This window comes from Petaurus breviceps, unplaced genomic scaffold, assembly GCF_028583685.1.
Source record: "Petaurus breviceps papuanus isolate PSGF00001 unplaced genomic scaffold, PetGlider_PUasm1.0 90994, whole genome shotgun sequence".
Lineage (NCBI taxonomy): Eukaryota > Metazoa > Chordata > Mammalia > Diprotodontia > Petauridae > Petaurus > Petaurus breviceps.
In genome coordinates, this window is record NW_027187393.1 from 1606719 (window position 1) to 1624185 (window position 17467).

Below are 17467 nucleotides of genomic sequence, written 5' to 3' on the forward strand. Positions count from 1 at the left end.
TTCACTACAGTAGCAATCTCAATAGGGCTTATTTTCGGGATAGGTCTTATTATTGGGGAAACACAGTATGTTTCTTTATGAATTTTGACAAGTCACAAGCTATCTGGGTCTTAGCTTCTCATCTGTTAAATTGGTGCTTGGTTTTCTGCTGTTTCACTAGGTAAACCGTCCAATAGGCAGAGTTCAGATCTTTACTGCAGATCTGTCAGAAATTCCCCGATGTAACTGCAAAGCTTCAGATGAAAACCCCTGTGGCATTGACTCAGAGTGCATTAACCGAATGCTCCTGTATGAATGCCATCCCACTGTCTGTCCTGCGGGTGGACGCTGCCAGAACCAATGCTTCTCAAAACGCCAGTATCCTGAGGTTGAGATTTTCCGTACATTACAGCGAGGCTGGGGCTTACGGACAAAAACAGATATTAAAAAGGTAAAGCATGTCTTTAACAATTACACAAATTTTGTTCTAATGGGGATAAGAAACATCATAGCTTCTCCCTCTTTAATTAAATGTCTTGTGAATCTTACTTGTTTCCATCTTAACTCTTCAGCTGGAAGCACTATTGAAAGTTAAGATTAGTTTAAATGCTATATATAGACATGCAGATAATACTTGCTATTCTGTTGTTTTATATTACACAGAGCAGTGGTGTCAAACTCAATATAGGAACTGTAGCCTTTAAACCATATGTAAAGATCCCCACAGGCCACATATCGGCTTACAAAACCACATATTGATATTATCTGTATCTCATTTTATTTTTATTTATTTTGTCAAATATTTCTCAATTTTTATTTTTATTTTTGAGCCACACTGAGTGAACCACATGAAGCCCATGGCCCACATATTTGATACCTCAAATGTAGAAGACTAAAGTATTGACTATGATGATTTAGTTCATCAAACATTTATTGACTGATAGCAATATACAACAAACAGTCTTGGTTCTGGTACTGCAGATAGAAGGATAAAAAATTAGGTTTTCTTTGCTCTCTAGGTTGTTGTAGTCTAGTAGCAATAAAGAGAATTGGATACTTATATGTATGATAAAAAAATAAAATCAATCAGTGTACATTTAGTAAGCAACTATTATGTTCAAAACAACTGAGATAAGACTAATGAACTGGCCCTTGCCCTCAGGGAATGTACATTCTGATAGGCACACACACTAAGCATATTCAGAATGTTCACTAAGTGAATGCTAGGTGACTTTGAAGAGTACTTTAATGTTCTGGAGACCAGGAAAGACTCCTTGTAAGAGGTGGCGTTTGAGCTAAATGTTGAAAAAGTTGAGCCTCCAAACTGCCCAGGTAGGGGGAGGACCTTCCAGATATATAGGACAGCCAGTGTGAAAGCACAGAGATGGGCAGTGGAGTGTTATCTGTGTGGAATAGCATGCAAGCCAGTCTTAATAGATCAGAGACTGAGTGGAGAGGCCTAGAAAGGGGCCAGATTGTCGAGAGGAGCTATAAACACCCACCAGAGTAATAGAGGGGCCATTGATGAAGACTGAGAAGAGAGGCAGCATGGTCAGATCAGCATTTGAGGAAATTATTTTGGGATAGGGAGAGTAGAAAGGAAAGGCTATCGCAGCAGCCCAGGTGAGAGGTGATGAGTGCCTCAATCAAGATGGAGGCTGTGTGAGCAGAGAGAAAAGAACATATGCAAGAAATTAAAGAAGATTTAATAATTTATTGCCTATGCAGGGTGAATGAGAATGAGGGATTGAGGATAATAAGAGTAGTAATAACTAGCATGACTAAAGTGGCAGGCCTGGATGCAGGAAGACCTGCTATATTTATAATCAAACCTTTACTCAGACACTAGCTTTGTGACCCTGGGCAAGTCACTTTACTCTGATTGCCTCAGTTTTATCATCATTAAAATGAACTGGAGAAAGAAATGGCACACCACTCCAGTATTTCTGCCAAGAAAATCCCAAATGAGGTCACGAAGGGTCAGAAATGACTGAACAACAATAGCTGGCATATATAACGCTTAAGTTTGCAAAATGAAAAAAAATGTTATCTCATTTGACCATCACAACAACCATTTGACATAAATGCTTTTTATTATTCCCTGTTTCATATATGAGGAAACTGGGACAGAGAGATGTTAAGTGACTTTCCCAGGGTCACACTCTTGAATCTTCCTTGAGTCTAGCTCAGGTTCTCACTGTCACCTTATTTACACCAAAGATGTCAACCTAGGTAACTGGAAGGATGATGGGTCCCTACAGAGAAATAGGGAAGTGGGTTCACAGGGAAGAATAATTAATTCTGTTTTGAGCACATTGAATTTAAGATGTGGATGAGACATCCACTTCATAAGAAATATCCAGTAAGCAGTTGTTAATTTGAGTTTGGAGCTTAAAAGATAATCTTGGACTGGATAGGTAAATCTAGAAGTCATCTACAGAGAGGAGATAATTAAATCCATAAATCCCAAAGAAGTCACTAAATTAAAGAATATATAGAGAAAAGAAGAGTACCTAAAAACAGCCTTAGTTCATAGGCTTTACCCATATTTCCAGCAAAGAAGACTGAGGATTGATTAGGCAGGGTTAGGGAAGACTAAGAGGAAGTATAGTATCAAAACCCAGATAAGAGAAGGGATATGGAAAAGGAGGGTGGTGGTTGGCATTGTTAGTGTCGCAAAGATCTCAAGAAAGATGAAGATCAAGAAAAGACCATTAGATTTTTCAGTTTTTTAGTTTCAGTAACTTTGGAGAGATCAGCTTCCAATTAATATGGTTAGAGGCATTGTGTAAAGACAGCTTTTTCAAGGCCTTTGGCTGGAAAAGGAGATAAAGCCCAAGTCTGCATGCATGGTAGGATCTTTTGAACCTTGGGAGAGGCTTTGGGTCTGTTTGTGGACATAGTAGAAGGAATCTATATTACAAGGAGAGAGATTAGAAGAGGGGGTGTGATAGTGGGGAACCATCTGTCTGAGAAGTCTAGAATGGATGGAAACAAAGGTAAATTTTAAAGGCTTGTCCTCACTGCAAGCCTGAGGTTCTCCCCCTCCCAGCTTGATTGTTTTTTTTTTCTTTTCTTTTTCTAATTAAAGGGGTCATCCCTCTACTCTCTTCTTAAAGAGGCCTTTTCACTGAATGGGCATTACCTCACTCTAATTGAGTACCTACAAAGGCCTTAGCTGAAAGGGAACAAGGTCTCCCATTGCATCCTGGGTCATGTCCTGTCATCCTAATGAATATCAGGTCACTGGATCCAGATGACTCTGGGGGAGAAAGTGGGACTGGTGACCTTGCATAGCCCTCACTCGCTCACATCAAAGTCAACTTATAGTCATGTCATCGTTTCCTTGATGCCATGGTCCTCTTCGAAAATGAAGGACAAATACAACAATAACAACTATGAAGAGCTGTGTTGCTGAAGGAAATTGGCCTGGTGGCATCAAGGCATTGTGAGAGGAGAGAGTGAAGAAGTAGAGGTTCACAGTAAATGTCCTCATTTTTCCATGTTAAATGTAGGACAAAGTCCTCAGCTGAGAGAGTTGGAAGGGATTCTGTAGGGAGAATAAGGAGAAAAGAGAAAGTTTGCAACAATCGTTAGGGAAGGTAGGATAGAAAATGAATTAGAAAGAAAAGGATTGTTTTACAGTATCAAGGACCCTATTGATATTAGATAACTTAAGTTTCTAGTGGACTCAGCCCAATTAGATAATTTTTTTCAGTTTTATTCAGGAGCATGTGAGTAGGAGTAGAAAAGGTAGATGATGATAATGACAAGCTAGCAGCAAGAGCTTATAAGGTTTTGCAAAGGGCTTTAACATATGTTACCTCATTTGTGCTTCAGAAGCTGAAGCTCCATTTTATTGGCTCCATTTTACAGATGAGGAAACTGAAGGTTTAGTAACTTCCCCAGGGTCACACAAGTTACTCTATGTCTGGGGTAGGGTGGAATTAATTTAGTGTTGGAGTTTTGGTGAGGCATGAGTGGTGATGGGACAAGAGTAAGGAGTTCAGGTATAGAGGATAGAATCAGAGCTGGACTGGTTCACTTGGGGAGGAGATTCGAGGAGAGTGTGATCAAAGACAATGTCCTGGCAACTTGCTGAAAGAAGGGGATAGTTATCACTGGGCAGACAAAGAAGTTTGTTGGGAATAAGGTAAGGGGATAGAAGGAATGATAGATTCTGATCAGATAAGGGAATTTTAATTCCTTTATAAGCAAATAGAACTGTGGTTATCATAGTGATTCTATTCAACAAACACATAAGTACCTGTTATATGCAGAATATAAGTCTCTAAGTATTAGTAATATGAAGCTGAAAGATAACAATCTCAGCTCTGAAGGACTTTCTACTGTAATAGGAGATTGTATTTTATCCAGCAGGCTGTGAGGAATTACTCAAGGTTTTTGAACAGGCATGTGGTGTCATGACTTTATATATAAAACATTATTTAGAAAGATGAATTATAGATCAGAAAGACTACTAGAAGTTAGTAGACTGCCTAGAGGACTCTTATTCTGTATTGAATAGCTGAATTAGGAAATTATGGAGGATGCAAGAGACATGTGGTTGGTGTCAGTATCAGTAATGGGGGTGAGGGAAGAGTCAAACATTTCTTGTGCTAGGATGCTGAGTTCTTAGGGTGTTTATTCGATGGTGGTTCTATCAACAAAAATCAGAATATAGGAAGAAGGATGATTTGAATTTGAATTGTTAACTTTCCATCTATATTGAGAGCTTAGAGGGAAGCCAATGGAAGAACCTTAAAGGATGTCCACACTTTAACGACAGAATGAAGAAACCACCCACAAAAGATAATTTTTAGATCTTGGTAGTTTCAATAGAAGACTGGGGGGGGGGGGGGGAGAGTGTTTGTTTTTTCTTAGGCTTTTCAAGATTTTTTTTTTCTTGGAGGGGGTAAGGTAGGGCAATTGGGGGCTTTTCAAGATCTTGTGCTTAAGCCATTTACATTTTCTTAGGGTGTACAGAGATGAGCAGCAATTATGAGGTTCTAGAGGATTGAGGGAGGGGTTAATTTTCTCAGAGACATCCCTCTTCATCCTTTCATTTTAAAAGTTAATAAAAGAGGTTTGAAGAAAACATTTTAGGGTCTATAGTAAGTGAGTGAAAGAAACTAAGGTTGGAAAAGTTGTTGAAATGAAGGTCACTTACTGTGTTTTGTGGAGATGAAATTTCATTGTGGACTTTACCTTTCCAATAAAATCTAAACTCTCAACATCCCTGGTTACATAATAATGTCCCAAATTACAAATGCATCCAGACAGTGTTACTGTCATAATATGTAAGACATATTCTTTTCTATGGATTTCTATGGATCATCTGTGAAGATGTCAGTAAGCTTACATTAAGCCACCAGCCTTGTGAGTGGATTGATTAACAAATACTTTCAATTCCACTACCACCACCACCACGCAAAAATACCCCAAAATAAAACCCTTTACAATAAAATCTAAACCCTCAACATCCACAGTAAGTGAAGTGATAGGGAATACAACTCAGGGCTGTAGACCTGCATCCGTCAGTTAAGGAACAGTTAGTACTGCATGTGCTGTGACACCATCTGGTTATGTTCTTACTTCAAGGTAAGCCTTTAAAGAGAATCATGGATGAATTTATTTGTGGAGTTTTTTGCCATTAAGGATGTTCTGTTTTGTGTTACAGGGTGAATTTGTAAATGAGTATGTGGGAGAGCTGATAGATGAAGAGGAGTGTAGGGCTCGAATCCGTTATGCCCAAGAACATGACATCACCAATTTCTACATGCTCACTTTGGATAAGGTAAGTAGTAAAAGTGTATATTTGCATCTCATTCTTTTAAAAATAGTATTTTATCTTTTTTCCAATTACATGTAAAGAGAGTTTTAAAAAATCTTTATTTAGTATTTTATTTTTCCCCAGTTACCTGTAAAAACATTTTTTTTAACATTCATTTTTAAAACTTTTGAGTTCCACATTCTTTCCCTTCCTCCCTCTCTACTACCCCCATTGAGAGGGCAAGCAATTCAATATAGATTATACATATGTAGTCATGCAAAACACTTCCATAATAGTCATGTTGTGAAAGACTTAACTGTATTCTCCTACATCCTGTCCTGCCCCCCCATTTATTCTATTTTCTCCCTCCTTTCACCCTGGCTCCCTCAAAAGTGTTTTGTTTCTGACTATCCCCCTCCAAATTTGCCCTGTTCTATCACCAAACCAACCCCTTCCCCCCCCCCTTCTCTTGTCCCCTTCCCTCCTACTTTCCTGTAGGATAAGATAAGATTTCTATAACCAGTTGAGTGTGTATGTTATTTCCTTTTTGTGCCAATTATGATGAGAGTAAGGTTCACTCACTCCCTCTCCCCTCTTCCCTGTTCCCTTCCATTGTAAAAGCTTTTTCTTGCTTCTTTTATGTGAGATAATTTACCCTGTTCTATCTCTCCTTTTCTCTTTCTCCCAGTACATTCTTCTCTCAACCTTTAATTTCATTTTTTAGATGTCATCGCTTCATATTCAACTCACTTATGTCCTCTCTGTCTAGATATACACCTTCTAACTACCTTAATGAGAAAGTTCTTATAAGTTGCAAATATCATCTTTCCATGTAGGAATGTAAACAGTTTAAGTTTCTTTATGATTTCTCTTTCCCGTTTACCTTTTCATGCTTCTCTTGAGTTTTATGTTTGAAAGTCATGTTTTCTATCTAGCTCTGGTCTTTTCTCAGGAATGCATGAAATTCATCTTTCTCACTTAATATCCATTTTCCCCTGATGGATTATACTCAGTTTTGCTGAGCAGGTGATTCTTGATTGTAATCCTAGCTGCTTTGTCCTCTAGAATATCATATTCTAAGCTCTCCTGTCCTTTTACATAGAAGCTGCTAAATCATGTTTTATTCTAATTGTGGCTCCACAATACTTGAATTGTTTCTTTCTGGCTGCTTGGAGTATTTTCTCCTTGATCTGAGATGTTTGGAATTTGACTTTAATATTCCTCGGAGTTTTCATTTTGGGATCTCTTTCAGGAGGTCATTGGTGGATTCTTTCAATTTCTGTTTTGCCCTCTAGTTCTAGAATATAAGAGCAGTTTTCCCTGATAATCTCTTGAAAGTTGATGTTTTGACTCTTTTTGATTATAGCTTTCAGGTAGTCCAAAAAATTTTTAATGGTCTCTCCTGGATCTATTTTCCAAGTCAGTTGTTTTTCCAATGAGATATTTCACATTGTCTTCTACTTTTCCAGTCTTTGGGGTTTTTTTGTATAATTTCTTGATTTCTCATAAAGTCAATAGTTTCCATTTGCTCCATTCTGAGTTTTAAGTTAAGAATTATTTACTTCAATGAGCTTTTGTGCCTCCTCTTCCATTTGGCCAATTCTTCTTTTTCAGGTCTTGTTTTCTTCAGTATTTTGGGGGGGTCTCTTTTACTAAGCTGTTGACTCCTTTTTCATTACCTTCTTGCATCATTCATTTTTCTTAGTTTTTCCTATGCTTGTCTTACTTGATTTTCAAAATCTTTTTTGAGCTCTTCCATGGCCTGAGACCAGTTCATATTTTTCTTGGAGGCTTTGGATATAAGAGCTTTGACTTTGTTGTCTTCTGAGTGTGTGTTTTGATCTTTCTTGTGACCAAAATAAGTTTCTATAGTTTGAGTTTTTCCCATTGTTTGCTCATTTTCCCAGCTATTACTTGACTTTTTAAAGTCTTTGTTAAGGTAGGGCTCTGCTTCCACTGTGGAGAGGGCATTGTCCAAAGCTTCAAGGGTTTTGTGCACCTGTTTTCAGAGATACTTTTAGGGACCTGTAAGTTTTCAGTTCTTCCAAGGTGGTATAATCTGAGACGTGTTTACTCCTCTCCTGACCTGTACTCTGGTCTCTGAGCGACCACAAGCACTGTTTTCTGCCCTGGAACTGTTTGGAGGCTTCCCTTTCCACTGCTGCCACAGACTCTGATATGCTAGTGCTCCTTCTTTCCCCAAGACTGAGACCCAGATCCAGGTATGTGCAAAGCAACAGAATCCTGCCTCAGTGCTAGCAAAGAAATGCCTGTAATCTTCTTTTGACCAGTGGTTTGATTCCCTTACCATTTTTGGGCTGAGAACTCCAGAAGCAGCTGCTGCTGCTGCCACTGCTGAGTCAGTCATTCTCAAGGCCTGCTCCTGGTTTGCTGGGGCTATGCTGGCTCAACGTGGGTTAGACTGTGCACCTCTCTTACCCAGGTCAGACAGACCTTTCCTCCTGACCTTCCAAGTTGTCTTTGGCATCTGTGGGCTGAGATTTTGCTGCTCTAGAATTTGTTTAGGGTCATTTTTTTAAAGGTATTTGGAGGGGCTTTAGGAAAGAGTTCAGGCAAGTTCCTGCCTTTACTCTACCATCTTGACTCTGCCCCATAAAGACAATTTTAACCTTCATTTTTTAAAGTGAAATTTTGAGTTTCAAATTTTCTCCTTCCCTTTCCTCCTACGTAAGATGGTAAGCAATTTGATACAGGTTATATATGTACAATCACATAAAATGTTTCTATATGAGTTGTGTAGTAAAACAAGAATAGAAGGGAAAACTATGAAAAAAATAAAGTGAAAATATAATGTTTCCATCCACATTCAAACTCCATCATCCTTTCTCTGGATGTAGATACATTTTCCATTACGAATCTTTTGGAACTGTCGTGGATCATTGTATTGCTGAGAAGAACTAAGTCAGTCATAGTTGATCATTGCATAATGTGACTTACTGTGTACAGTGTTCTGGTTCTGCTCTCTTCACTTTTTATAGCTCATTCTTAGCCATCCTCTTTATTGGAGCTGAAGAAGAATCACTGAGAGTGGGCAACAGTAGTGATGATGAAGTAGCTCTTTTCATTTACCTAAGTATATAGAATCTGCTTTTGACTGGCACATGCCAAATGACAAGGCTTGCCTGAGTGACTTCTTTACGACCCTTCCAGCTCTAAATCTGTGTCATTACTAGTGTCTAACATTTACTTAGCACTTGTAGGTTTGTAAAGTGCTTTATGTTCATTATTTTGTTTGATCTTATGGAACTCATCTTGGTCTTTGATCAGAAAAGAGAAAGTGACTTTACATTTTCCAAAAGTCTGTTTCCCTCCTATTTTTGTTTTGCATGCAACCCATTTTCAACCTAAAAAGAAATAAAGTTAGATTTGTAAGGGATTTCTCAAGAAATCTGGCCTGATTTTTTTCCCCCCACAAAGACAATGCAGGATTTTGTTTCATTTTACTATTCATATTTGTTGCAAGGATTTTGTTTTTCTTCTTTATTTGTGGGAAGCAGTTGAGGGAGAGAACCAGATTTTTGTTAATTGAACATATTAATTTATTTTGAGAAGAAAGTAACCTAGTATAACCATACTATAGAGGAAACTAAAAATTTAAGAGTGTGAAGAATATTGATAAAGATTCACACAGTGATTGTTCCCAGAACAGGACTTACTCCCATGGTTCAATTCAGCAGACATTTCTTAAGCACCTATTATGTGCAAAGCACTCTGCTTAGCTCCCATTGATACAACTACAAAAGTGAGACATTTGCTACCTTCAAGGGACTCACATTCAGCTGGGGGAATAAAATACGATGTGCACTAAAAAGTAAATAGAAGATAATAATGAGGCAGCTATATAGGTGGCTCACTGAGCAGAGGTGCTGGACTTGAAGTCAAGAAGACCAGAATTCAAATGTGAACTCAGACCTTTATTAGCAATGTGAACCTGAGCAAGTCACTTAATTTCTGTTTGCCTCAGGTTTCTCATTTGTAAAATGGGAATAAGACTAGTACCAACAATATGAACAGGCAGTTTTCGGCTAGAGAAATTAAAGCTATCTATAGTCAGGTGAAAAAATGCTCTAAATCACTATTAATTAGAGAAATGAAAATTAAAACAACTCATATGTACCACCTTAACACCTATCAGATTGGTTTATATGACAGCAAAGGAAAATGTTAAATGTTGGAGATATGGGAAAATTGGAACATTAATGTGTTGTTGGTGGAGCTGTGAACTAATTAAACAATTCTGGAGAGCAATTTAGAACTATGCCCAAAGGGTTATAAAACTGCACATACCCTTTGATATACTATAAGAAATAATGAACAGGCAGATTTCAAAAAACCTGTAAAGACTTACATGAACTGATACTGAGTGAAATGAGCAGAACCAGGAGAACATTGTATACAGTAACAGCAACATTGTCTGATGATCACTATGACTGACTTAGCTCTTCCCAGCAATACAATGATCAAAGACAGTTCCAAAAGACTCATGATGGAAAGTACTATCCATATGCAGAGAAAGAACTGTGGAGTCTGAATGTGGATCAAAGCATTCTATTTTTACTTTTTGGGGAGAGTGGCTTTTCCCTTTTGTTCTGTTTCTTCTTTAACAGCATGACTAATGTGGAAATATGTTTACATGATTCCACATGTATAACCTCTGTCAGATTTGATTGCCCTCTTGGATGGGGGGAGAAAACAATTTTAAACTCAAAAGTCTTTTTAAAAAATGAATATTGACGGGGCAGCTAGGTGGCGCAGTGAATAGAGCACCGGCCCTGGAGTAAGGAGGACCTGAGTTCAAATGTGGCCTCAGACACTTAACATAAAAACTAGCCGTGTGACCTTGGGCAAGTCACTTAACCCCAATTGCCCTCCAAAAAGCAAAAAAAAAAAAAAAAAAGGAATATTGAAACCTATATTTACATGTAATTGGAAGAAAATAAAATGCTTTTTACAAAAAAATAAAAGTCTGTGGCAGTACACATAATGAATAAAAACATTTTTAAAAATAGTACCAACATCCCAGGGTTGTTGTATTTGTAAAACTTTACAAACCTCAAAGCAGTATAAATATTAGCTAAAATATAAGAAGGTAGAGAGCACTAAATTCATCAATTCAAGAAACGGTCCTTAAGTGCTTTTTAATTGTGGAGAACTGCACTCAACACAAAGTTCAAAATAGGAGATAGTCCGTATTTTGAGGATATTATAATAAACCAAGCAAAAGAGGTAGAAAGGAGCCTGGCTGAGGAGGCACTGATATGAAATGAGAAAGATAGGGGAACATCTGCTTGTGAAATATCTTAAAAGCTGAGGGGTTTGAATATAACTGGGCAGACAATTTCTCTCCTAATGTCTAGTAGACTACAATGGATTTCCTGCCTTAAATAACAAATGTAATTCAGGTATGGTGGTGTAATGCAACCTCTTTTTAAATAAAGATCCATATTGGTGTTGCTCAGGTGCCAGTGGCCTTCCAGAGTATCTTTAGAAGTTTCAACTTCATTGTTCTCAGTTTTTCCATAACTTTCAAAAGTGATTATCAAACTTTTCTTGAAGACCTCCAGTAATGGGCTAACTGCCCGTGTTCTGTATAAATATATGTAAACACTTCTATTGTAGTACTACACATACAGACAAATGCATTTGTAAATTGATAGTCCATACAATTTATTGCCTGTGTGTCTTTAAATCAAAAGTGTTGCATTTTACTTTCTTATTTATTTGGTTCAGTCAGATAAATATGTGCTTGCCATGTACAGATCTGTGCAAAGAGTAGATTAGGCTTTGACAAATCTCTTTTAATACTTAAAAAAAAAACATTAGTAACATCTATCCCTCTAGTGATGCAGATCACAACTCCTAAATGCTTTGATAAATGGTTATCAAATAAATGCTTTAATAAATGGCATTCTTGAGCTGTTACGGTGGAAAAAATCTTCATCCTTTTGTGACCAAGCATTTGGAGAAAAGTTTATACAAACTTTTGCTTATATATTTGTACTATGGATATATACACCATGTCTAGTATAAAGCTATGCAGGGAGTAATGGCAAATAAGTAATTTTTTAATTAAAATTTATTTTCAATTATCAAGTACATTTCTGTACCCTTCCCCCCACCAGAGGGGTGGGGGAAGCATGAGAAGCCACCTTTGTAAGAAATACACATTATCAAGTGAAAACAATTACCATATTAGCCATGCCCAAAAATATGCCTTATCCTGTATCTTAGTCCATCATCTCTCCAAAGTTCTTAAGTCTTTAAAAATTGTTAGAGTACAAACTGTTCTTTTGGATCTCCTCACTTCCTCTGCATCACCTCTTAAACTCTTCCCAGGTTTTTCTCAAACCTTCTCTTTTCCTCATTTCTTTACAGTACAGTATATTCCATTAACGTTCATATACTGTAATTTATTTGGCCATTCCCTAATTCTTGGATAACTGTGCTTTTGATGGCAGTGCTAGGCTTGGTATCAAACCCTGTCTTGCTTGGTATAAGATTATTGCCAAAGTTGGCATCAGAGTAAGAATTTTGTGAAGGGTTTTTGAGCTTTCTCAGTGTTAAATGTTATTTATTCCTAAATTTGAAGTGCTGATAAACAACATGCACAACTTTGGTCCCTAGTAAACAGGTATTAGTACATTATTAGTGTAATATGGACATCTTGTTCCATCAGATTCTGTCTTTAGAAAGGAAAAGTTACTTTTCCTAGAGACCACAGATGCTAGCATCATCAACATACAGAATACATGCCCATGTTCAGCAAATATATCTTTCCTGGCATTGTTATTAATGTAGATTCATTGATTTTTTTTTGCATTTTTCCTTGTGTCTCTTGAACTGGATCATTACTGTATTCCAAAAGGGCATTATGCTCATTTTATGAATCACTGCTTGTTTTGAGAAAAGTTCTGTCATAAAGTTTCCTTCCAGTAAATTGAAAGGTAACATGATGTACTGAAATAAGTTCTGGCCTAAGGTGTGGGCTACCTTGGTTTGAATTCAGATTCTGATACTTAATAGCTTTGTAACCTGGGAAAGTCATTTCTCTCTGAGCCTTAGTTTCTCCATATGTAAAATTGTGATACTATGTCGTGTTATCTTTTTTGCAACATTGTTGTAAAAAAGCACTTTTCTTCTTAAGTAGAGCAGCAGAATAGTTTACAGGATAGAACACTGGGATTGGAATCTAGAATGATCTCGGTTAAAAACCCCTCCTCAGATACTTCCTAGCTGTGTGACCCAGGACAAGTCACTTCATTCCCTCAATCCCACTTTCTTCCTGTATATATTGGAGATAGTGACAATACTTATTTCACAGAAGGCCTGTTGTGAGGGTCAGAGGGTTTTGTGGGTGTGCATGTGTATATCAAAAGAATGGTTAGAAAAACATGCAGTTATAAACCTGAGCTGTTATTATCATCAGCTCAGATATAAGGAGGTAATGCTATTTTTCTTCCTGAAATAATTTTTTAAAATTAAACTATTAATAAAACAGTTTTTTTAAACTGTAATTACAGGACCGGATTATTGATGCTGGCCCCAAAGGAAACTATGCTCGCTTTATGAATCACTGTTGCCAACCCAACTGTGAAACTCAGAAGTGGTCTGTAAATGGAGATACCCGAGTTGGGCTTTTTGCCCTAAGCGACATCAAAGCAGGTAAGACCTTTAAATGGATAAATACAAGAGTGTCCACCCTTGAGGAACTAATTTAAGCTTACTTTATTATTAGTAATGCATGCAAGTCATCCAGTATATAGATAGCAAAAATGACTGGAATCTCCGGTATGCAAGTCAACATCTTTTTATTACAGTTATATTGTGGCTTATATTAATACCAAGGAAGAAATGTATCTTAAATTATTATCTACATAGAATTCCCTCAACATATGTGCAGTCATGGAGTTCAGGCTTTACTGGTTGGTCTTGTGCAAGAATTCTGAGAAGAAAGGCTAAGTTTCTCCTTTTTTTCAGTCATTACCTGCAGTAATGTCACAAAATGACAGTAAAGCCGTAGTCAGAATAAAAAACAAAACCAAAAGGGTAAAGTTTCATTAAGCACTGTTAACCTATCGACATTTTATTAAAAATTTGACTCTTGGTTTTCCCCACAAGATCGAATATTCAGTTCCTCAAAGTCTCCTGGGATATGCCACCATGTCTTTTATCTTGGGCCCATAGTACTGTCACCATCTGAAATGGTTTGTCCAGTAAATGAGTCAGAATTTGTACAGAGCACTTTAGGAATGTTTCTTTATTACCATTATGTGAAGAAGAACATTGAAATTAAAGTAAAGGACTATTTATAAGAATTTATCTACTGGTTCTTGAGTCACTCTGCCCACTTTGTTGTTTTGACTTTAAGTCCAGTATCTTGAACTGAACTCATTATCTCACCTACCTCTCCATCCTCTCCTCATTCCACCCCTCCCCCTCCCCCAAAAAAGTCTCTGCCCATTAAAATCTTCATTGTCTCTATTTCTTTTGAGGGCTTTACTTTCTTCCTAGTCAACCAGATGTGAAGCCTTGGAATACTCTTTTTTCTCTCCCTTTCTCTTACATCCATTCAGTCGGTCTTATAAATTATTTCCACAATTTCTCCCCACTCATCTTGTTACCACCTTAATTCAGGTCCTTGTCACCTCTTATCTGCACTATTGTAATGTGACTTCCCCAATCCATATTTTGTACAGATGCAAAAATAAACATCTTAAGTAAAGGTATGACTGTCACATCCCTACTCAAAAGCTTTTAGTGGTTTCCTCATTCCATAGAATAAAATGGAAGCTGCTTTAGTCTGCCATTTAAGGTCTTTCACATAACTCTACTCTTCCAGCTGATTTTTACATTATTCTTTTTTACTACTACATACTTCATAGTGTTGTTGTGGCTATCGAATGAGATACCTCTTTGTAAGGCTCTATAAATTTCACATAGATATTCAAATGTATTATCTGTTTTTTAGGTACTCAACATTATAGCCCAAGTTGAACTACCATCTGTTCCCAGAACTTGACATGCCATCTCCTGCCTAACTGCATTTTTTTTTAATGCCCTTTATGCCTAGAATGCAATTTCTTGCCCTGTCTTGAATCCTCTCTTTTTTTTCAAGGATGCTTATTTTCTCCTTCTGCCTTGAAGTACTACTTTCTCTCTGCCAATTAAAGTGTTAAAAGTGTTTTCTCTTTCCTTGGTACTCTGGTACTTGGTTGAGACTGAAGGACCCTGTCATTAGTATCTGCATTTTCAAGTTATAGATTCCTGGTTAAAGTTATTTCCACTTATTATTTTTTGTCTCCATCCCTATGTATAACCAGTATCCCTTTTTTAATGAAAACATTCTATTCCGTTAGGAAGTCTTCCTGACAGGTGACAGGGGATAATACTAAAATGTCATTTTATTCATATATTTTCCTTTTCACAGGCACTGAGCTCACCTTCAACTACAATCTAGAGTGTCTAGGAAATGGAAAAACTGTTTGCAAATGTGGAGCACCAAACTGTAGCGGTTTCTTGGGTGTTCGGCCAAAGGTATTGCCTACTAGTATCTTGTAGCTGGTGCTATTGGATTTCATGAGAAAAAGGATATTTTTGCCTTGAATTGTCAATATTATTTGTTCACTAAAGCATTTTGATATTGATTGAACCTCCTCTTAATAGCTGAGACACAGGATATATGGGGTATTTGGGTGGGGTGTGTTTTTTTTTTCTGATTTTTAACATGGTAGTTTGGAAAGTAAAAAATGTCATCACCTCCTTTTGTTACTGCTTCTCAGTTCCATATCATCTCACACGTTAGTTAAGCTTACTCAAATTCTAAACATCTTGACACAAGAGAAAAACTGCTTCAATAGTTTAGCATTAGATAGTTCTTCCTGCTAAATGCTACATTTTGTCTACTGAAAAAAAAGCTTCAAAACAAACACTTGGATTTTTTGCGGTCCAGGAATTTAGAATTTAAAATACAGGTAGGAAGTTAGCAGTAGAATTGGTAAGAAATAAAGGGGCGGCTAGGTGGCTCAGTGAATAGAGCACTAGCCCTGGAGTCAGGAGGACCTGAGTTTAAATTCGGCCTCAGACACTTAACACAAAAACAAGCTGTGTGACCTTGGACAAGTCACTTAACCCCATTCTTTTAAAATGAGAATTAAAGTAGACTTGCTATTTTTAAAAAACATATAATAAATATCTAAATGAAGCTAATAGCTTACATTACTAATGTGGTTTATGGTTTACAAAGCACTTTGCTCAAGACAACCCAGTGGAGAAGGTATAGTAAAGTCCTATTATTCTCATTTTATAGATGATGGAATTAAAGTACAGAAAAGGCCCTGCCCTCAAATAGCCTGAAATGTATTCTGATGACAGAAAATTTAGATGATACAACTTTTAAAAAATTAAGAATCTATATAATGAGTTATTTAATGAGGCATTCAGAAAATCAAGAAATCCATTTGTATTAGTCATTGATAGCTTTATGGAGATGATGGAAGATGGATTGAGGCAGATATTGAATGATGGCAGTTTAACCTAAAGTAAGATAGTTTTATTTTTTATTTTAGTGGCCTCTAGTCAAATTATGCTACCAGCTTCTCACTGTTTTTTGTTTTTGTTTATTTTAACAGTCAAGAGAAGCATCTCCATTTATTAGTTACTTATCTTACCTTTTTTCCTAAATAGACATGAATTAGATAAAATACAGGGTCTAGTAGCTGAAATACTGTTATATGCTCACATAGGACAATAAGAATTCTTGTTGGTGGATAGGACCTTAGAAGTCATCTAGTTTAACCCTTTCATTTTACAGGTAAGGAAACTGAAACCCAAAGAGGTTTAGAACCTGCCTATGCATAGTCATATAGGTAATACATAGTAGACCTTGAATTTGGATAGTCTAGTATGTTGTTAATTCTCAGACATATGGTTTGTTTTCTAGTAAGGATATTAGCATGAGCCTTAGTTGAGGGAGCCAGTAGAAGACCACAATAATTAGAACATGATTCACATTAGAGACTAAGGACTGATCTATTGGAGAAATCCTAGATCAAATCATAAAATCCAGGTTTTCTTAACCTTTTTTGTGTGTCATGGGCCTGTTTTCCAGTCAGTACCCCGTAGATCCCTTCTCGGAGTAATGTTTATAAGTGCATAAAATATACACAGAATGACAAAGGAAACAATTATTCTGAAATACAGTTAAAATGATTTTTTTAAGTTCATGAACCTCTGATATAATGAAAGATTTCAGTGAATTTAGACCTGGGTGTTATCTTAGATATCTAGTCCATTTTTAAAATTTTATAGATGAAATTGAAAGTCAAAAAGTTAAAAATAACTTGCCCAAAGTCATACAAGTTGTAAGAAGCAGAGTAGATATTAACACATCATGGGCCTTTGATTCCAAATACACTTATTATTTTTTTCCTCTGTACCACATAACCGGTTTTTCATTTACTTACAAGTCACAAAGTTGTATTACAAATGTCATCTTTAGAAAGAAAATGTTTAAGACCAATTTTTTACATATGTATGTACGTTTTTCATATATTTAAGAATTATTGGGGCGGCTAGGTGGTACAGTGAATAGACTACCGGCCCTGGAGTCAGGAGGACCTGAGGTCAAATCCAGCCTTAGACATTTAAAACACACACACACACACACACACACACACACACACACACACACACACA

The 17467-nt window shown here is 36.9% G+C and overlaps 1 protein-coding gene across 25 annotated transcripts in view; it reads left to right on the forward strand.

Moving 5' to 3' along the window:
* Positions 1–17467, forward strand: part of NSD1 (nuclear receptor binding SET domain protein 1) — a 152387-nt gene that overhangs the window by 124608 nt on the left and 10312 nt on the right. For all 25 annotated transcript variants that reach the window (XM_069077666.1, XM_069077680.1, XM_069077673.1 and 22 more), the window contains 4 exons: positions 161–430; positions 5660–5776; positions 13294–13435; positions 15201–15307. In XM_069077666.1, the coding sequence (XP_068933767.1) occupies positions 161–430; positions 5660–5776; positions 13294–13435; positions 15201–15307 (636 nt within the window). The remainder of the gene's footprint in view (positions 1–160; positions 431–5659; positions 5777–13293; positions 13436–15200; positions 15308–17467) is intronic.